The 21686-nt window shown below is 41.8% G+C and overlaps 1 protein-coding gene and 1 long non-coding RNA gene across 2 annotated transcripts in view; both read right to left on the bottom strand.

Annotated features, from left to right (window-relative positions):
* Nucleotides 1-270: 270 nt before the first annotated feature.
* On the bottom strand, nt 271-6084 carry LOC134675494 (uncharacterized). The gene is made up of 2 exons (XR_010099751.1): nt 3208-6084; nt 271-3165 (listed from the first exon to the last, which is right to left on the bottom strand). It is a non-coding gene; the product is annotated as an uncharacterized LOC134675494 (long non-coding RNA).
* A 1427-nt stretch (nt 6085-7511) lies between these two features.
* LOC134675666 (tyrosine-protein phosphatase 69D) overlaps nt 7512-21686 on the bottom strand; it is a 47424-nt gene continuing 33249 nt past the window's right edge. Inside the window, exons 18-29 of the mRNA XM_063533996.1 lie at nt 19388-19513; nt 18528-18613; nt 17642-17745; nt 16834-16979; nt 15440-15631; nt 13449-13598; nt 12376-12553; nt 11598-11713; nt 11022-11153; nt 10531-10694; nt 8795-8930; nt 7512-7690 (exon numbers count right to left, since the gene is read on the bottom strand). Coding sequence (XP_063390066.1) covers nt 7619-7690; nt 8795-8930; nt 10531-10694; nt 11022-11153; nt 11598-11713; nt 12376-12553; nt 13449-13598; nt 15440-15631; nt 16834-16979; nt 17642-17745; nt 18528-18613; nt 19388-19513 — 1602 coding nt within the window. The 3' untranslated portion in view covers nt 7512-7618. The remainder of the gene's footprint in view (nt 7691-8794; nt 8931-10530; nt 10695-11021; nt 11154-11597; nt 11714-12375; nt 12554-13448; nt 13599-15439; nt 15632-16833; nt 16980-17641; nt 17746-18527; nt 18614-19387; nt 19514-21686) is intronic.

The following is a 21686-nucleotide window of genomic DNA, read 5'->3' as shown; positions in this document are numbered from 1 at the left end:
CCGTCGACTTGCAGTTTTAGTGTGTTACTATTGTTTTTCGCTTGTTCGAGTTTAGGTTATTTTTTTGTATATTTTTTTTTGGAAAACAGTTTATTTATAAGTTTGTCTATCATAATTCGAAAGTACTACCGATAGCAAATCGCCCTGCCGCGGGAAAACAACCACTAAAATTTCACGGTGTATATTACGTGGCAAATAAATGTATTGTAATTTAATTACATGTTTTTCAATTTACTCTCCCTTGTAAGTAAAAAAATCAAACACAGCAAGTCTAAATAATGGTATATTTTCAAAAATATTGTTACATGACCTGCATTATATATTTACAAAAATAAAAACACAATAAAATTAATATTTCCAGTTTTACAACCGCCAAAGGTACAAAAATTAAATAAAAACATACAATATCCAAGGGCGATATAAGACTTAGCAGTATATTTACATCCGAAGCATACGTAATTGTATATTTTTTTTGTATTTGTGTCTTCTAACATGTGTAGCAACATTTGGTGTGAGAAAGTGTTCTTTATGGCACTGATTAAACTATATATCTTGCATATTCTTAACATTTGAACCGCCGTATACTGATATATAAGCTATATAAAATCGGGCTCCTTTCGCCGCGGTCTGACAAATACGACAAAACGCGCCGGCGACACGAGCACGTTCGATGAAAAATTCTATTGCGGTTAAAAGGTTAATATAATACGAGGACTTAAGGATGTAATTGAGTACAAAATATATACTACACATATTATAAGACTAATTAACATAGTCCGTTCCTTTCACAGGTCGTAATATTTATTTCATTTAGGCATCATTTTTAATTGAACACACTTCTATAAAAGAATGTCTAATGTTTGTCCATTCGTCCGGCATTCAGAACAAAACATATTTCGTTTTTTTTTAAAGATATAACAAGTTTAACAAATAATCAAATTCAAAGTGCCCAAAGTGCTTTATAAGTCAGAGGGAATATATTTCCCACCTGTTTTTGATCTTTATTTCCAAGTGGTTCAATTTAGCACAATTGACACCCTTATGCATTATAAAGTGTTGAAAATGACCTTAACAAGCACTACAGTCCATTTTCCTATGCAGCAGACTGTTACCTCAAACGACGTAGAGTTGCCATCATCAGGTACTTATATATGGACAAGGGTCTCAAAGTGTGCATGTATTTTCAAAATTAACTAGTTAATTATATAGTTTAATGACCGACATAGTAGTGTGTTCAGTTAAAAAACAGCTTACACGTATAAAAGCGCGTCTACTACAAGCGGTCTGAGCTTGAATTGTTCAAATGATCGTTAAAATTAAAATTTTGCGCCCCTACAGGGGCTTGTCACCGTTGTGGTGGGGCGAGTCAAGTGGACCAATAGGCTTCAAATTTAAACTAGAGTTAGACCAAGAAAAGTCTGCGGCGCTTTTGATAGCCCACGCAGTGCAAGTGTTATTTATACGTCATAATTTCATAGAAGTTTGACGTTTAAAATAACACTTGCACTGCGTGGGCTATCAAAATCGCTGCAGACTTTTTTTGGTCTACCTCTAGTATACATATTAACAATGTCTGTACAAAATCCCGATCCTCAAACATTCACACTATTGTCTGGCGTCTATTTAAAAAATTTGACAATTGTTCTTAGTGATACCGATATTTCTCGCAAGCTTATGATATGATAAATTTATTTTCAGCTAAAAATATTCGTCTTAAATTTAAGGAGGTCTTTAGCCGCACGATTGAATGTCATAAAATACCATTTCCAAAATTATGACAGCCAAGAAGTATTTTTAGCCAGTCCAGAGTAGGCGAGTACAGCTAATACGTTGCTTAAGCCTTTGTAAGGCAGAGGGAATATATTTCCCACATGATTTTACTTTATTTCAAAGTGATAGGGTTCGATTTTGCATGATTTCTGACACCCTTATGCCTAATAAAGGGTTAGGTCCGTTGTAAAATAATCTGGCAACACCATAACCATCACATTTTCATAGAAGATTGATGTTTATTGTGACGTTGCAATTATTTTAACATAGCCTGATTCAAAAGTTAACACATTCATTACCACTAAGTGCTACGGGTTACGCTCGTACCGCGTAGTCACGTCTTTGCCATATGGAGCGCGTAGTCGCTACGAACAGTGTACCCGACAGTCGGGTTCTTGGCCCCGAATATGTCAAAGGAACAGCACCATTCAACTCGCCCCACCTCGCCGTTAGTCTCCGATTTGTACTAACCTAACTTACACTAGAGTTGTTTTTATAAAAAAGTCATAACATTCCTACGTGTTACATCGTTACAAAAAGCTACACCTCAGTCGCGGGGCTCGAGCATTCCCAATCTTAATACTGAACACATTCAAGAGATCGTATGTGTGTTTGTAGGCCGTTTAGTAAAGCGAAATCATATAGGTACATAATAGTGTTGGCAAAAACTATTCTTTGACATCCTCTTATTATTGACCCGGTTTTTTAGACTCCAGATTGGTGGGGGGTTCGCTTCTCACTGAAGCCATTTGGGGTCAGCTAAAAGAATGAAGGTTCATTATAATAATGTTTTTTTGGCTGGCAAATTGAGACATCTAGAATTTGAGGTCAAAATCAATGTAACCTCGTAAGACCCAAGCCAATTTTTGCGCTTGTGAATTTGGAACTTTCTTTTATTTCTATAAGAGTTCATAACTCGAATTTAATTTGTACTTGTACAAGTACGCGGGGACTTACGAGGCTAGGATTCATTTGAATTAATTAATTATTTAATTAATTTATTTATTTACATAAGGAGATCCAACAGCTAACTAAATGACAATGGAATCTTGAATAGATATATAGAGCCAATTACAGGAACTCGCAAATAGAAATTCAATTAATTCAAGAGGCCCTCTGGACGTTTGTTGATGGCTAAGGCGCAGCGACGTGAGAGTTAGGTTTACATTTTACACCCTACTCCTTTGTTAAGGAGTTTAATTAAAATATTAAATAAAACCTTGAAAAATTGTTCTCGGATTTTTTTGTAAATTCTTTTGAATCTCGCATTAAATGACTCTCGCATTTCGACAAAAAGACTGAAGACGTTTAAACAAGTCTATTACAATAACTGAGTTGAACTCACTAATTTCAAACTCCTAACCTTAGACTAGTTCTAGCCAACACTACCTAATGCTTATAGTATGGATGCTGTTAAGCAATAATGTGTCAACCCACATTAATTTTTCAATAAGATGTCAACTCAAAAACTTTACGCTTAAAGTTGACATTTTATTGCAAAATGAATGTGGGCTGACTCATTTTTGCTAAACACCATCCTTATAGCAATAAGAGTCTGGTAATAAGGAATAGTTCACATTAAACATAAAAAAAATCGAGCGGGTCTTATAACTAATAGTAGGTGAGGGTACGTCTACGCCTCGGCTAGTCTGTGGCCATGAGTAAGCCCATTCATAAAAAAAAAGAGGGACAAATAACTCAATATTAGCCTCGTTGTTCAGTCTTAACCTACAGTGGAATGCCGCAAGCCCTCTACAGGGAGTTATCGGTTGGATGTGAACTACAGTCTGGCAAAAAAAGAGTAGAAATTAAATAGTGGCAACACTGTAGTGTCGTCCCATTCAAACCAATTTATAAACGGGACGATACTACAGTGTTGCCACTTTTTAATTTCTACTCTTGCCAGACCGTACGCTTGCATTCGAAAGCGATACCCTCAAGACAACGTGGACACTTAGAAACGACGGGGTAAGTTCATTAAGTAAATACTAATTTCCAACTAGTCCCAGATGGGCTACCGCGAAAACCGAAATTCGCAAATTGCGGGGATCTTTCTCGTTTACTCCAATGAACGTGTAATAAGAGTGACAGAGAAAGATGATCGCAATTTGCGAACTTCGATTTTCGCGGTTATAGCCCAGATTATACTGGGTATCAGATGATGATGAAATATAATCTTGAACCTACAAATACCACAAAAATAAAAAGTGTGGAGGTCTTTAATGACAAAATTAATAGAATCCTATTAGCCGTTTTTACGTAATATTTATTAGAACAACTAATTTTTTTATGTAATCGCAGTTTCGTTCGAATGCAAACAGTAATATATATTTCACTATAAGTTCGTTAAGGATAGAAAAAATACTTTTTTTTTGTTTAAAAAAACATTATTACGGAATATTTTTACTTAAATTATATTGCTTTCCGATAAAAAATATGATTGTATACTTTTGTTGTTATAGTGAAATAGTGTGCAGTACCAGGCAGTATGATATCACATCCCCCGATATTATTTGGTAAAAAATATTAACATAGTGTATATTTTTTTAGCCCATACAAAATCTAATTACTTCGCTTATTCTACATAAAAATACAGACAGTCATACATTACAAGACAAAACAAGTCTTGTATAAGTGTAAAAAAATACGTAAAAATCATAAATATAAATAGTTCAAAATTGTTGCATGGATAAGGATTGTGCACACCAGGGCGATACGAGAACACTTTAATTTTCTATATTAACTGCTATTTAATTTTAGATTGAGTATTTTCATTTATTTACATTTACCAATATTTCCATATATTTTCTTCTACAGGGTGATTCAGGAGACGTGAGCAGGACTAACACTGCGCATTTCGTAAATTATAAGCAACTGTCTCGTATCAGTATTAGATGAGGTTAACCTTCTAGTCATGTTAAAAAAAAAGTTATTAATTTATTTACGACATGCATGGTCACCCTAAAATTAGAGTACTAAACTACCGATATTCTGTGTCAAATTGAATGTCATCACTGTCATCACGGACTGGTTACTTTTGAAAACTCGTATCTCACTCAAGTTTGTCAGTTTATTTTCTTCGTAACAAAATGCTGTCATTACGGTTAATGAGGTTTTATGTTTATTAAGTAGGTCTTGTAGGGTGACCATGATTGTAGAGAATTAAATTTGCTCTCACCGAAAAGTTAAAAAATAGGAAAAAGTGTGGTTGTTTCACCTAAACACGATGGTGTTCGATCAATTATCAGTTACTGAGTGTGCAGGATTAGTCCTGCTCACGTCTCATGAATCACCCTGTATAGTTTTGAGAGAAAGTATGCACGCACCTTTATTTTTGTGCTTGGGGTACTTTGCAAAGACGGCCTTAGTTCTGAAATGTACGGTTTTTAGAAAACCTTTTCACAATTTATTCGATAGCACAGTCACCTCGAAAATATTAAACTATTCCGGATATGACTGTACTCGAGTTAACTTAAAATGATAAAAACGCTATCATACGATACCAAAATAAATATTTTAAATTTACTTTATCTCTCGGCATTACTCCTACATACTCTTTGGACACGATCGTTTCCGGTATGTTACAATACCGGAAACTATACAAAAGCCTAATATTAAAGTGACAGATCTACTATAGTTTGATAAAATGATTACTATAATTATATGTGCGTTCGAATAATTAAATCAATATTTTGAGAAAATATCCATTTTATGGACGTTTTTTTTTAAATAATGAATTAGTTTATTTTCGATGATCAAAATATAAAGTGTGTCAAACGTCATTTTGGTACAAGCTTTAGTATGATCATTAGTTACTAGATGATATTGTGATTATTTACAAGTTCTTTATCCTTACCACGAGTATGACATTACTATTCCCTCTTACTTTCTATACATCTCGCTCACACTAATGCTCGTGATATGCATAGAATTTTTTAAGAAGTTACACACGCACACGCTACCGAATATTATGTCAATGTCAAACTCGTGGTAAGTCTACTTATGGGCACGTAAGGTCTCCATCAGCATTCTCACCCAATTTAAATATGCATGTTTAATTGCTAGAATGGAAACTGGACAGTGGGTCCAAAACTTTCAAGATTTCATTGACAGAGACAGATACTAAATAAAAACTTGAAAAAGTTATTCGAACGCACGGGACCAGGTATCTATTGTAGACTAAAGAAGTGAAAGCTGTACGCCAACCGTCTATAATGACCTGTACAAAAACTGAACATACCAAGGTCATATTGGGGTGGTGGGGTCTGGTTTCCTAGGATAGCGGTGCCGTCATATAGCGGCCGTCTCCATACAAATACTACGACATCCATATTTAGCCGTATTATTTAGTATGGAGACGGCCGCTATATGACGGCACCGCTATCCTAGGAAAACATATTAGATATTGCTCGGGGCAAGAGGATTCCCAACAAGTGTCACTCTCGCCCCAGTGTTTGTCTTACCCCATCTGACCTCATAATATCATGGTAATTCTAACCAAAAAATAAATTATCATTCCTTTTCAAAATTGTTAACTATCATGTCAAAATATTCGGTAAGAAAAGCAATTTTTCATAACCTATCTAATAACTATATTATAAGCATATGTGACGTTTTCAACTAAAAGGTACATTGTTGGTTGTCGATATAATGGTTGATTCAAATGGAATCTTTATTGAAATAGCGTCTTATTGACGACCGACAATAAGTACCCTTTTGTTTGAAAATGGCACATACAGGGTGATTGGTACATCGTTTGCCAAATTAAAACGGCATATAGGTTGAGTCATTTGCTATCTTCTCATGCCTAGAAAAACAAAATTGGTCCTGGTTTTTTTTACTACTACGCAAGTAAAAATTTTAAATTTACGAAAAACTGGCATAGAAGTGAAAAAAAAATGCGACAAATTATAATTTCTAGGCCTGTGAAGATAGCAAATGACTCAAACTATCTGCCGTTTTAATTTGGGAAACGATGTACCAAACACCCTGTATACTCAGATACAAAAACCTAATGATCACTGATTTGTACACAGACTAAACGTAATAAAAATAGAAATAAACATGGTTTATAAAATAAAGTTAAATTCGTGAGCAAAAGGCAAATGCGAACGTCACAGGGTACGACGAATAAGCACCTAAAAACAAGCGAGATTATTGCAACCTATACATATAAAAGACTTTCTTAAATATTGTATACTTTGCGGGTACATTTCACCCTTTACCAGGTACATTTCCAAAATGACAATCGAATGTCAGTATTACTCATCGAAAATAGGACACATGTTTAAAGTGCCGTATGTGGGAAATATATATCCCTTAGCGCTAAGGGATATATATTTCCCACATACGGCACTTCAAACATGTTTTCTATTCGGTAAAGGGTTAAAAGAGAATGGATCAATCCACATAATTAAAAATCACAATTTGACTTACAAATAGACATGGCAACACTATTCGTCAAAAATACACATTAATACGACTTTCAGTGTTGCCATGTTAATACTTAGTTCACCTTTTGTTCGTCAAACTTATACACGTGTATTGATGTTTTTAACGCATTAGAAGCGTAGATATTTTTACAACTGAATGAACATAATACGAAAACGCACTGAGGCTATGTGTTTCCTTTTCGCTCACTCGTTCACACGCTCACTAGTGCCGTCTCACATAACAATCAACATATACGCTCGAGTATACCACAGATACAATATCGTAGGACAAACACAACGGTGTATTCGTTACAAAAGTTTGAGCGTCGTTGCCCACATGGGGTGTGCAGGTAAAATTGAGCCTACCGTGCATGGGATAAAGTCCATTATTGCGCTAACGGCGTGGGGAAGAAAGTTTAACTGTCTTCTAGTAGGTTGTGCAGCTCCGCGTAGTTGAGTATGGCACGGTGGAGGAATTCGTATTGTAACTGTAAATGAAATTTTCAAAGATACAGAGTGTTACTGACCATCGGGCTTTAAATCCAGGGCTCGATTCTACTCGCTAAACTGAGCTACTTTTATTATGGCACCAACCCCGAAGTCCCGAAAAAAATTTTTACGTTTTCATACATTTTGTCTGATCAGATGTTGACGTTTTCTACGGAAATGCCAAAAAATTTTCCCTGATTTTAGGGTTGGTCCTATAGTAAAACTAGCTCAGTTTAGCGAGTAAAATCAAGTCCTGGAATTAAAGCCCTATGGTCAGACACATACAGTATATTTAATACCTACACTTGAATAGCATTTTTTGAGCAGTTTAAATTTAAAGGAATCGCGGTCTTAGGGTGGTATTCCACCTGTCCAATTTCTTGGTCCGATGTGCATTGCTTCTCACTCTCTCATTAAAGCAAAATGTGAGATGCAATACACATTGGACAGATGGAATACCACCCTTAGAGGCGTAGTAATACAGATCACTGACGGTATAAAGTTTGGCAAGTAATTTCCGTCACCCAAAGGGTAAACTAGACCTTGTTGGTATTTAGTCCGGTTTCCTCACGATGTTTTCCTTCACCGAAAACAGACTGGTAAATATCAAATAATATTTCGTACATAAGTTCCGAAAAACTCATTGGTACGAGCCGGGGTTTGAACCCGCGACCTCCGGATTGAAAGTCGCACGCTCTTACCGCTAGGCCACCAGCGTTTATAATATGTTGTGATGGTATAGTTTGTAGGTTTCTAGTAGAGCCCGACGGCTAATCCTATTGTCTATTGTTAAGTAAAACCGCTCGTGCCACGTGCCACAACCACCTGCATAAAAAGTACAGCACTTCGGTTACTGAGTGCCGGCGAGTCGAACGCTACAGAACCAGTCTAAAATGTGTCATCGAGATGCGTAACGAAGGCGCGTTATCGGAGAGCGCACCTACACTGGTTTTTTGAGCGTTGGACTACCCCGCGCTCAGGTGCCAAATAGAATAATTAAGACCCTTTTTTGCAGGTAAGTAGCACGTGCGGTTAGTTAACAATAGACAAAGGATTAGCCGTCGGGCTCTATTAGAAACCTACAAACTATATGTGACACTTACGAAAGTATTGATGGTGCCGGCGCGCTGCGAGCGCACCTTGCGCGCGGTGGCGGCCACGTCGACTCGCCGCTCGTTGCGCAGCTGCGCGATCAGAATGCACAGCGCCGCGAACAGCGCCGACCGTTCTGTGCCGTATCTGGAAAAAAAATGGTGTTCAAATGTCAATTGTAATACGTAAAGAAACCTTTACAGATAAACTTAAATATCACTCATTGTCTGGCAACCATGAAAAGAAAGATACAGAGTGAGAAGGCATTAGGTTAGACCAGGGGCCCGTTTCTCAAAACCTTGTAACTTGTAATACAAGTGGAAGTCCCTGTCTAACAAAAGCTGTGAAAAAGTGACATCCGCTTGTATTACAAGTTACAAGGTTTTGAGAAACGGGCCCCTGGAGCCCGTTTCTCAAAAGCTTGTAACTTGTAATAGGTACAAGCGGATGTCACTTTTTGACAGCTTTTGTCAGAAAGGGACTTCCACTTGTATTACATGTTACAAGCTTTTGAGAAACGGGCTCCAGGGGTCTCCAAACTTTTTTACCTGAGGGCCATATTGCGCCTCCGAATTTTCACGCGGGCCACCGTTTGTGACGAGAGGGGAGGGGGGGAGAGGGGTGTATCTGGTTGCTGCTGTTAGGGCTAATCACCTGGATCCTGGCTCCCGCGGGCCGGATTGGAACGCTGTCGGCGGGCCAGATTGCCCAGATTAGAACGCTTCGCGGGCCGGGGTTTGGAGAGCCCTGGGTTAGGGCCCCCCCACATCTGGCGTCTTTCGAGCGTCGGCGTCTACAATTCTATGGCCGACGTCGACGCAACGTGGACGCAGCGTCGACGCAACTGCGCAGCGACATCATTTTCCATAGCGCTGGACCGAGGCCGACAGACGCCGACGCTCGAAAGACGCCAGATGTGGGGGGGGGCCCTTAGACGAACCGACGATCTGATCGCGGAAAATCTTTGTTAGAGGGTGGCGCGTGACCGAGTACTCACTGGTAGTGTAGCAACGCAGAGGGCCAGAGATTACCATGTTTAACAAATACCAGACGTCATCAACCTTTTTTCACTATCAGTGTATTCACTAAAGTTGGTCAAGCAGATCTTGTCAGTAGAAAAAGGCGGCAAATTTGAAAAATGTAGGCGCGAAGGGATATCTTCTCATAGGAAATTTGAATATCGCTTGACCATCTATAGAAGTGCAGCACCATGGCGGGCCAGAGATCACCAACATTTACTTAAGTACCAGTGATCAGCAACCGTTTCCTAAGTATCAGCATCAGTGTACTCAATGGTAGTGCAACACCATGATGTACCAGAGATCACCAACATTTTCCTTAGGTTCCAGCGGTCAGCAACCTTCTTCTAAGTATCAGTGTACTCAATGGTGCAACACCATGATGTACCAGAGATCACCAACATTTTCCTTAGGTTCAAGTGGTCAGCAACCTTTTCCTAAGTATCAGTATACTCAATGATAGCGCAACACCATGATGTATCATGATCACCAACATTTTCCTTAGGTTCCAGCGGTCAGCAACCTTTTACAAAGTATCAGTGTACTCAATGGTGCAACACCATGATGTACCAGAGATCATCAACATTTTCCTTCAGTACCAGTGGTCGGCAACCTTTTCCTAAGTATCAGTATACTCAATGATAGAGCAGCACCATGATGTACCATCATCAACATTTCCCTTAGGTTCCAGCGGTCAGCAACCTTTTCCTAAAAGTAAGTATACTGACTGGCAATGCAGCAGCATGGCGGGCTCGGCGTGCATGGCGGGCGTGGGCTGCTGGCGCGCGGCGTCGGCCAGCTCGGCCAGCCCGCGCGTCACCTCGGGCACGTGGCCCGGCGCCGTGGGCCAGCCCTGGTACTGCAGTTGTCGCACCACGCACACGTCGCCGCTCTGGAATGTTTACAATCGAGTCAGAGGTTGACAACCGTTTATTCGCATCTACTTCCAAGTGAAATGTTTGCGCGTCGTGAGCACATTAAAACGGCGAGTCTCGGTGTTTGTGTGTGTGTGTGTGTGTGTGTGTGTGTGTGTGTGTGTGTATTTATGTATGTATGTATGCGTTTGTTCGAATTGTTAGAATTTTATAATGACTGGCCATCTATGATCAGTGAAAAAATGAGGAGTCTGTCTTCACATTTTATGCCGGTCCGCACTTCACATCCGGTGAGCGAGACGGCGCTACACACGTGTATAGCGCCGTCTCGGTCACCACGTTACCTTGTTATTGGTGACCCGGAACTGCCGCCTCGTGTAGTACGGACAGGATTCGCTCTCTTCATACTGCACTGAGATATGCTCGTATTGCGCTGTGCCGTCGTCCCAGTACCGCGGGCACTTGCCCTCGCCCAGCTGAAAAAATGTACAGTAAAAACTTGAGAACCGAAAAAATAGAGACTGAAAATAGAGGTTGCCCAGAAGAATTTCTTCAAGCAGAATTCTGCTTATTTATAGGATTATTATTTATGTTAGAATATCATTTTTATTTTTTTATTAGCCTACTTTGGTCTCCCACTTCTGGGCAAAGGCCTCCCCTCGTTTTCTCCACTCGACCCTGTCATCGGCATTTTCCCACCACTTGGGGTAGATAGAATGTGTCCAAGTCGTCGTGCCATTTCCTTTTCGGTCTGCCTGAACCCCAACGTGCACCGTCTATCGTGTTCTGAGGGTTCCCACTCAGTAACCATTTTGGCCCTCCTTTCTGGGTGCATGCGGCAGACATGTCCAGCCCAGTCCCACTTAAGCTTAGCGGTCTTGACGCCTACATCTACAGAATATAAGTTACAATATACGTACCTCACTTAACATAACGATAGTAGAGACGTTGTGTTCGGACACCATCCGCCAGAAGTCCATGATGGTGTTAGGCAGCGGGTCTTGCGTGATTATGAAGCCTTCTGAATTGTCGTATGCTGTCAACAATTTAAAATGATTTTAGAAACAACTTTAGCCATTATGCTTTACCATCGCTTTAACAATAACGTGTAACTAATACATAGCATTTTGATTTCATGGCAACTTTTACCAATCACCGTAACTTAACACCAAACTATAACAAACAAAGGCAATGGCTTAATAAACAAAATTTATCATTTTACCAACTTTGTAAAATAATAAATTTGCCCACCCCTGGTGCCGAAAACCAGAGCTCAGGCTTTTGTACTGACACACACAGCAGGCAGTGGTCGGCAATCTTTAGTTTTTAACTGTACGCACATCCCTTTTCTTGCCTGTAAATGCCCCAACTTCAGGGCTCGTCAACCTTTTCTTGAAAGTAAACCTAATGCATAAACGTTCAATGAACGACGCGTGGATGTAGGTGGAATAATGGGGGCCAATATGACACGGTTGCGGTCATAGGGTAGGTATTTCTAGCTCCAGGGGTCGACAACCTTTTGCTCGCCAACCACCACTCAATGAGTTCAAGACTTAAGCGTAAAAGTCCTCAATCTGGGAGGTCGTCAACCTTTTCAGTGAAAACCTTAGCAGCTTGCCGTCCCATTTACAGGGTAGATGACCTAATTGTGTTTCTCTATATGAACTGTATGAGGTCGTCAACCTTTTGATAACTTACCTTCAATGAACGACGCGTTGATGTAGGTGGAATAGTGCAGAGGCGGCGCTGGTGCCAGTATGACGCGGTTGCGGTCATACGGTAGGTATTCCGGGCTTCGATTCTTGGCCCGGGCTTCTTCTACGGAGCCCGCTGAGCAGGACTTTACTGGTTCTGTTACTGGCGGGTTCATCATTTTCTGTGTAAACGCAACAATATTCCATTTAAGAATATTAACATTACTTGGTCATCCCTACGCCCCCCGCCCCACATTAGTGAAATGCTTTCGTATATCTGTCCGACTTCTCTTTTGGAGGTCGCATTTTGTAAATAGATTACAACTACATACATAGATGTTTATGTTATCGAGCGAATGTTCAAGTCTATTGTAGCACTTTAAAAGGAACAGTTATAGTAACTACCACCATACTGCGAATAAGCCACACCAACTTATTTCTTACTTTAGCTGTTTCGTTATTATAAAATGTTCAAGTGGCGGAGCTATGAGGGTTCACGAAGTCTACAACTCACAGAGCCTATAGTCTGTATCTTAAGGTAGTTAAATAAACAAACAATTTGTATATTTTCGGGTAGTTATAACATTTATTGTTTAACCGACCAAATACAAAACCGCATGGACCAGTCACTGAACGACCTGACTTTAAAGCTTGGTTTTCCTAGGATAGCGGTGCCGTCATATAGCGGCCGTCTCCATACAAAAAATACGGCTAAATATGGATGTCGTAGTATTTTGTATGGAGACGGCCGCTATATGACGACACCGCTATCCTAGGAAACCAGAGCATACCTACATTATTTGATCATGTAATGTTTTCATCTACCCTAAATAGGCAGAAATTATCAGTGCTTCACCCGAAAGAGTGGAGCGTATTACTGAGCCAGAACCCTTTTGTTTTGCTGCAACGCACACAGCACATTTATTGATACATCTGTTCCTGATTTTAGTTTTAGTTTGATATTGTTATTGTTTCTGTTTTTTCTATCAATGTGTGCATTGTGGCAAGCTAATAAATGGTTATCTATCTATCTATAGATACAGAGGTTAGTATTAACCAATAGGATCTAAACAGTACCTCGAACTCGTGTTCCATGAGGCACTTGTCGGCGCCCTCTGCTGTGTTCCTCAGGCGATCGATGCTGGACTTGAGCCGCGACGCTGGGATCTCCGTGTCGCCGTAGTGAGCGTACTCGACCAGCGCCCGGTACACGAATATGTATTGTTTCTGGAAAGATAAATTCATTCTAAGCATTGCTATGGCATAATTCACGAAAAGTAACAAATATACACAGTATAAAAATTACCTTCCCATAGAAAATGAACCAGCCAAAATGTATGAAACAGGCAAAAAAAAAGTCCAGTCTAAAGTGGTGTTGTGACCAGCGTGCCAGTGCAGTGTCACAGACTCACCAGCGACTGCACCAGGAAGTTCCTTTGGCGGCGCAGCTCGGCGACGGTGGTGAACACGGCCGCCCGGCGCGTGGTGCGCAGCTGCTCCAGCAGGCAGGCCAGCGCCACCAGCGTGCCCGTGCAGCGTCACAGACTCACCAGCGACTGCACAAGGAAGTTCCTCTGGCGGCGCAGCTCGGCGACGGTGGTGAACACGGCCGCCCGGCGCGTGGTGCGCAGCTGCTCCAGCAGGCAGGCCAGCGCCACCAGCGTGCCCGTGCAGCGTCACAGACTCACCAGCGACTGCACAAGGAAGTTCCTCTGGCGGCGCAGCTCGGCGACGGTGGTGAACACGGCCGCCCGGCGCGTGGTGCGCAGCTGCTCCAGCAGGCAGGCCAGCGCCACCAGCGTGCCCGTGCAGCGTCACAGACTCACCAGCGACTGCACAAGGAAGTTCCTCTGGCGGCGCAGCTCGGCGACGGTGGTGAACACGGCCGCCCGGCGCGTGGTGCGCAGCTGCTCCAGCAGGCAGGCCAGCGCCACCAGCGTGCCCGTGCAGCGTCACAGACTCACCAGCGACTGCACCAGGAAGTTCCTTTGGCGGCGCAGCTCGGCGACGGTGGTGAACACGGCCGCCCGGCGCGTGGTGCGCAGCTGCTCCAGCAGGCAGGCCAGCGCCACCAGCGTGCCCGTGTAGCGTCACAGACTCACCAGCGACTGCACAAGGAAGTTCCTCTGGCGGCGCAGCTCGGCGACGGTGGTGAACACGGCCGCCCGGCGCGTGGTGCGCAGCTGCTCCAGCAGGCAGGCCAGCGCCACCAGCGTGCCCGTGCAGCGTCACAGACTCACCAGCGACTGCACAAGGAAGTTCCTCTGGCGGCGCAGCTCGGCGACGGTGGTGAACACGGCCGCCCGGCGCGTGGTGCGCAGCTGCTCTAGCAGGCAGGCCAGCGCCACCAGCGTGCCCGTGCAGCGTCACAGACTCACCAGCGACTGCACAAGGAAGTTCTTCTGGCGGCGCAGCTCGGCGACGGTGGTGAACACGGCCGCCCGGCGCGTGGTGCGCAGTTGCTCCAGCAGGCAGGCCAGCGCCACCAGCGTGCCCGTGCAGTGTCACAGACTCACCAGCGACTGCACAAGGAAGTTCCTCTGGCGGCGCAGCTCGGCGACGGTGGTGAACACGGCCGCCCGGCGCGTGGTGCGCAGCTGCTCCAGCAGGCAGGCCAGCGCCACCAGCGTGCCCGTGCAGCGTCACAGACTCACCAGCGACTGCACAAGGAAGTTCCTCTGGCGGCGCAGCTCGGCGACGGTGGTGAACACGGCCGCCCGGCGCGTGGTGCGCAGCTGCTCCAGCAGGCAGGCCAGCGCCACCAGCGTGCCCGTGCAGCGTCACAGACTCACCAGCGACTGCACAAGGAAGTTCCTCTGGCGGCGCAGCTCGGCGACGGTGGTGAACACGGCCGCCCGGCGCGTGGTGCGCAGCTGCTCCAGCAGGCAGGCCAGCGCCACCAGCGTGCCCGTGCAGCGTCACAGACTCACCAGCGACTGCACAAGGAAGTTCCTCTGGCGGCGCAGCTCGGCGACGGTGGTGAACACGGCCGCCCGGCGCGTGGTGCGCAGCTGCTCCAGCAGGCAGGCCAGCGCCACCAGCGTGCCCGTGCAGCGTCACAGACTCACCAGCGACTGCACAAGGAAGTTCCTCTGGCGGCGCAGCTCGGCGACGGTGGTGAACACGGCCGCCCGGCGCGTGGTGCGCAGCTGCTCCAGCAGGCAGTCCAGCGCGACCAGCGTGCCCGTCCGGCCCACGCCGGCCGAGCAGTGGACCACCACTGGCCGGCCCATTAGGTGCGACCAGGCTTCGTTCATACGCTAGAAAAAAAACAAAAAATGTCCATGTTCAACGAAAAATTTTACATTTGGTTTTTGGTTCGGCTTGTACCCATAATGAACAACCTACAAATATGATGAAACTTATAAGGTTATAACTCGGTCGATATAAAGCGTGAGATGACTCCCGCAGGCGGTAAGTCGATAACAGTAAAAGGACTTGTGAAACTCATAATGGCATGCATTATGGAAATCTCCCGCACCCCGCATGCGGGCCCTATAGGTCTGATCCAGAGGGGCTACCGTCAAAACCGAAATTCGCAAATTGCGGGGATCTTTCTCTTTTACTCCAATGAAGGCGTAATTAGAGTGACAGAGAAAAATGCCCGCAATTTGCGAACTTCGATTTTCGCGGTTATAGCCCTGTATGGCGGCTGGCGTCAGCGTCGAGCGTTCGTTATCGTGGCAGAGGCGTCAGCTGTGAGGAATGGAACGTTTCCCCGCTCTATGTCATAGACTACGCCGGCTGTCTTGTCTTTGTTACCAAACATAACTGTAAACTACGTGTGTTAAATAAAAAGATAATTAATTAATTTAGGCTCTTTATTTCAATATATACGGTGTAACATGAGGAAATCGAATAATTTTAACCACGCATTTCTGAGGTCAAAAGAAGTAAAAAATTTAATATGAGTTTAGGTCAATTTCACCAAAAAAAATTTTTTTTTTGTTTTGTTTTTTTTCAATTTTTTTAATGTATTTGTATATAAAAAATAAATTTTATTGGTAAAATTGTCACTTAAAATTGATTTTTAATTTATTTTTTCGTAAAACCTACTTTTTGCAAAGTGTTACTTGTCACTTTTTGTCATCTATCAATAAGGATATTTAGACTACGCCCCATAGCAGTAACATCGCCATCAAAAAGGCCTTTTACACTATGTAACAATAAAAACTTGGTTTTGTTTTTTTAATTAATAATATCTCTCGGCTGGGCGGAGCTGGAAGAGGCCGCGCTGGACCGCGAAGAATGGAAATCCCTTCTGAGAGCCCTATGTCCCTGATGAGGGATAACGAATATCATCATCATCATCATCAATATCTCTGAAGCTCGGCGAATTTCAAAAAAGTTTATATGACATTTTTGTCTCTAAATATGATCAGGAATACGCTGTTAAAATTATTCGGTTTCCTCATGTTACACCGTGTATAATAATTGGCGACGAGGATGGGATTTTCCTTACCTTGATAAACTTGAGTATGGACTGCGGATGCTCGGGCGCGGCGAAGTCCTTCCACATGAGGAAGTGGTACTGGCGCACGACGCGGGTGTTGTCCTTTACCTCCCGTGGCGATGTAGGGGCGCTCCCGCTTTCTGGGTCTTTGCAATCTGAACAAAATGTATACATTTTGGAATAACTTTGTAATCTATGATAACGTTAATACGTAGATTTTTGTAGTGACCTACTTGGCCTTAGGGCAAATCCGCCATTGCTGGCTGGACATGTCTGCCGCATGCACCCGGAAAGGTGGACCAAAAAGGTTATTGAGAGCCCACGGAAGCAAAATGTGAGACGAAAATACACATTGGACAGCTGGAATACCATCCTAAATCAGCACACAAGCTACAAAGAATAGTAGTCTGTGTTACAAGGGATCAAAATGATATATTTCCGTCAAAGACGTACATTGAATCCTGAATCAAGCGATGGATTCTACAATCTAAAGTAGAATCCTGAGCGTAACGAGGGATTCAAGTGAAAACGCCCAAGACGAAATAATTTTGATACCATGTGACACATACTGTTTTTCACATCAACTATGAGGAAAGTAAAAAAATCTTAGTGTTGACACAATCTGATCAGCTTAAACAGATTATTTAAGCTAAAAAAATAATGTACAAAATAATGTAAAAATAGTGTGCTTGAACAGAAAAGTGTCATTTTGATCCCTCCTAGCAGGGAGGAAAAGTGCGAATTTGATCCCTCCTAGCAGGGAAGAAAAAGCTCTTTTCCGAATAGGTGGTGTGAAAAGTAACAAGTAGCAATTTACCTCCGTTTCTCTTGGCAACGCCGTTGTTTTCAACTATCGGCTGGCCCTCTGAGTTCGTAGCCTGCTTTACGATTTTCAACTCCCTCACGATGTAATCAGAATACCTGCAACAAATGGATCAATCGGTCTAGGGCCCCGAATTTTGGGTGCAGATTGTAGCAGAGCACAAGACTACATATTTATCAATGTTATCGACTATACCATTTTTTTTATCTGGCTCTTTATTAAATTTCTTTGAGTGATGAAAAAAATCGAACTATTGGAAAGTTTAATTCGTTTAAATTGCTTTATTGAAATGAGTATAAAACCTTTATTATTATTATTATTAATTCTTTATTTCAGATAAATTTTATCCATACAATTGTTAGTTTTGGCTTATGACTACGTTAATTACTTACTACTACTACATTAAATAAATATTTATATTTTATAACATCCCTATTACTTTATCTTATACCTTTAAATAAGCAATACTTGTATAAGGTAAACGTACTGGTGCTCGACGCGGTCCCAGTACATGTCATCTTGAAACTTAAGTCATTGTCAATAGAGGTGACAGCAAGGTGCCATCTATTGGGCATTAGCATATCGAGCTCTAGTACGTTTACTTTATATATATTTATTTATATGTATTTATATTTCGGGCTTCTCGGAAACAGCTCTACGATTCCGATGCAATTTGCTATATGGGGGTTTTAGGGGGCGAAAAATCGATCTAGCTATGTCTTAACTCTGGGAAAACGCGCATTTTTGAGTTTTTATAATATGTTGTCCGAGCAAAGCGAGCTCTCCCACATAGTTTAAGTAAATTAACCGCATTGATACAGTAACAGTCTGATAATATAGATAAAAAGCCGCACCCAAAATTCCGGGCCCTAGTCATTACCGTTTCTCGGAGACGTGATGCACGGTGATGGCGCCGAAGGCCCGCGATCCGCGATCCTCGTCCGGCCAGTACTTGGAGCATTTCACCTGACAACACAATAAAAACAAATCACTGTACGGATACGCTACTATGACTTTGAGGAATTACGGAACCCTTCGTGCGCGAGTCCGACTCGCACTTGGCTGGTGATGGCACGTGGGCGTAGGTCGGAGGATCTTGAGGGAGTCGGAGACAAACCAGCGTGTGCTTCTTATGGTGTATATTCGAAAAGTGGCATGAGTACACCACAAATTAACTAGCCTAAAATAATTAAAACTAATTACAGCGCCACCTATGCACTTTGTAGGGAACTAAGTAGGTACGTTATGTAGATCATTAAGCCATCTAGGGATTCTAGACTCGATAAAGTACGTAAGAGGTGAGATAGATGGCGCTGTTAAATATACAATTTAACAGCTGGTTTTTGGGTCGTTCTACCTCGGTCGAAGCAAACGCACGCCTCGGGTTAGCCTACAAATCATCACAGACCGAGCTGTTTTGTGCGGAAATTTCCTCGTTTTTTGAGAACACCAGTATTTTATCCAGCTGCAATTTCAACTATAGTTCGTTTTTTTAGCATTAGAAATTAGGTTAACAATCCTGATGTGTCTTTTAATTGAAAAACACATTTCATAAATAAGTTACGGCAAATATGTAACAATTATGAATCTAATACGATCATTTATATTCTTTTGCTTTCATAAGTAATACTTATTAATTTTTTAAATGCGTTTTTCAATTAAAAGACGTGTCAAGATCGCTTACCTTCTTTGAAGTTCTTTCTAATGCTAAAAAAAACGAAGTATAGAATTATTAAATACCTTGCTGTACTCCTCCAAGTTGGTCAGCATCACGATCAGCTCCAGTCCGTGTTCCCAAATCATTCGCCAGAAGTCGTTGACGGTCGTGTCTGTCGGGCCTTGCGCGCAAATGAACTGCTTGTGCTCCTGACGAGAAAAAAAGTAGTTTATAGAATAGCCCCTACTTTATAAAACTTTACGGGCCTGATTTAATTACATTATGTTTTATCCCTTTCTTATATTAATGACAGATAAGGAAATACGATTTTTTATAGGCAACATTTCTATGACACAGAGATATTATTTGTAGAAATGTAAAATAATAACACTTTCGCTTTGTTGTACCACAATAAAAACAAGAAAAATAAACGTTATGCATATTTGATAGAGCGGGAAAAAAGAAAACGGCAAAAGGAATAAGCAACGCAATCAGCAGTACCTGGCTAGGCTCCGACGGATCCTTAGTAAGCAGAGGGACAGACAGACACATTAGATTATAACAAAACATACAGTTACGTACGACTCACGTCAAACTATGGAGTCAGGACCCATCTTGATAATCTCAAACTAATTTAAACCTTCTACACTGTAATTAAAATCCATATTTAAATGGTAGACCAATGGTCGAGGCGCGGTGCTACCATTTAAATATAGATTGTAACTACTGTACAAAAGGTTTCAATTCCTTTGACTCAGGACTCATCTTAATAATCTCAAACTAATTTAAACCTTCTACACAGTAATTAAAATCCATATTTAAATGGCAGGCCAATGGTCATAGGCGCGGTGCTACCATTTAAATATGGATTGTAACTACTGTACATAAGGTTTCAATTCCTTTGACTACAACCGTATGATGTGAATCGTACAATGTTGTATTAAGAAACGGAAGACACATGTGCAGTAATTAAATGAACACTCGTATAAGGGTCCCCCCACATCTGGCGTCTTTCGAGCGTCGGCGTCTGTCGGCGTCGGTCCAGCGCTATGGAAAATGACGTCGCTGCGCAGTTGCGTCGACGCTGCGTCGACGTTGCGTCGACGTCGGCCATAGAATTGTAGACGCCGACGCTCGAAAGACGCCAGATGTGGGGGGGCCCTAAGAAGATTGTCGATAAGGTTTTTAATGCGCTAAGTTGTTACGGCGAAACATGTTGTTAAAAACGATAGAAAAAAGGGAAAATTCGCAATGTAATAGAAACTGTCAAAAAAAAAAACAATGAAGTAATTTTAGTATGACAATTTTGCCTAATTGTTGCCAGACATATAGAAATAAACTCAGAGATCACCAGAGCATAAAGCTCGGTTTTCCTAGGGTAGCGGTGCCGTCATATAGCAGCCGTCTCCATACAAAATAATACGGCTAAATATGGATGTCGTAGCATTTTGTATGGAGACGGCCGCTATACCGGGTGTGGCCTGTAACATGAACAAATAATTAAAACATAGATTGTACTCCTCAAACGGTGACACTTTTGTTCAACAACTTTTAAAAATTATGAAGTATTTAGACTCCCTATTTCTCATACAAAATAAATATTATTTTCAATGGACGCCATCGCCACGCCATTATCATTGTGACTGACGTTGCTTGTCACGCCTTAAACAACAAAATTCGCAATACATTGCGTCTTAGAATAAACTTTAATGAGTATTAAAAATCAAACCACAAGTTATTTTCAAGAGTCGCCGAACAAATGTTGATCAGTATGAGGAGTACAGCCTAAAGTCCATTTCAATAGAACTTGCTAACTATGTAAACAAACCGCCATATTGAAATTGTCTGTGAATGATCAATTTATTAGTGATGGGCAAGACTCTTACTTACTACTTTACTAATGTCAAACCATATCGAATAATAAAATACCAAAAGTAAAAAACAAGTAGTTTCTTATTTTTAATTTGTATAATCACGATCAGAAGACAATTTAGTACTTAAGAATGATGTATTGATGTATTTTATAACCGTGGCGGTAGGTACAGAGCGTGGGTTGGGTAGTGTGTAGCGGGTTTATATTACAAACTTAGTCACAACACTACCCATCATAGACAATTGTAGAATTTAAAAGAAACAAAACCGCCATTCCATCAGGTCCTACTAACCTAACTTATGAAACCATTTTAAACTTTTAACTAAATATCCAAGATACAGTTACATATTTATGTATTTTACGGAACGGACCGTTTCAATAGTGTATATGTGTATGGTTTCAATGGTATTTGATGAGGTACTGTGAAAATTCAAAGAGAAACAGTGATAAAACAAAATTACGTTGTTTGTTTACATAGTTAGCAAGTTCTATTGGAATAGACTTTACAG

The sequence above is a fragment of the Cydia fagiglandana genome, chromosome 22 (genome assembly GCF_963556715.1).
Source record: "Cydia fagiglandana chromosome 22, ilCydFagi1.1, whole genome shotgun sequence".
NCBI classification, from domain to species: domain Eukaryota; kingdom Metazoa; phylum Arthropoda; class Insecta; order Lepidoptera; family Tortricidae; genus Cydia; species Cydia fagiglandana.
The sequence above is the reverse complement of the archived record's forward strand: the minus strand, read 5'-3'. Positions and strand labels throughout refer to the sequence as shown.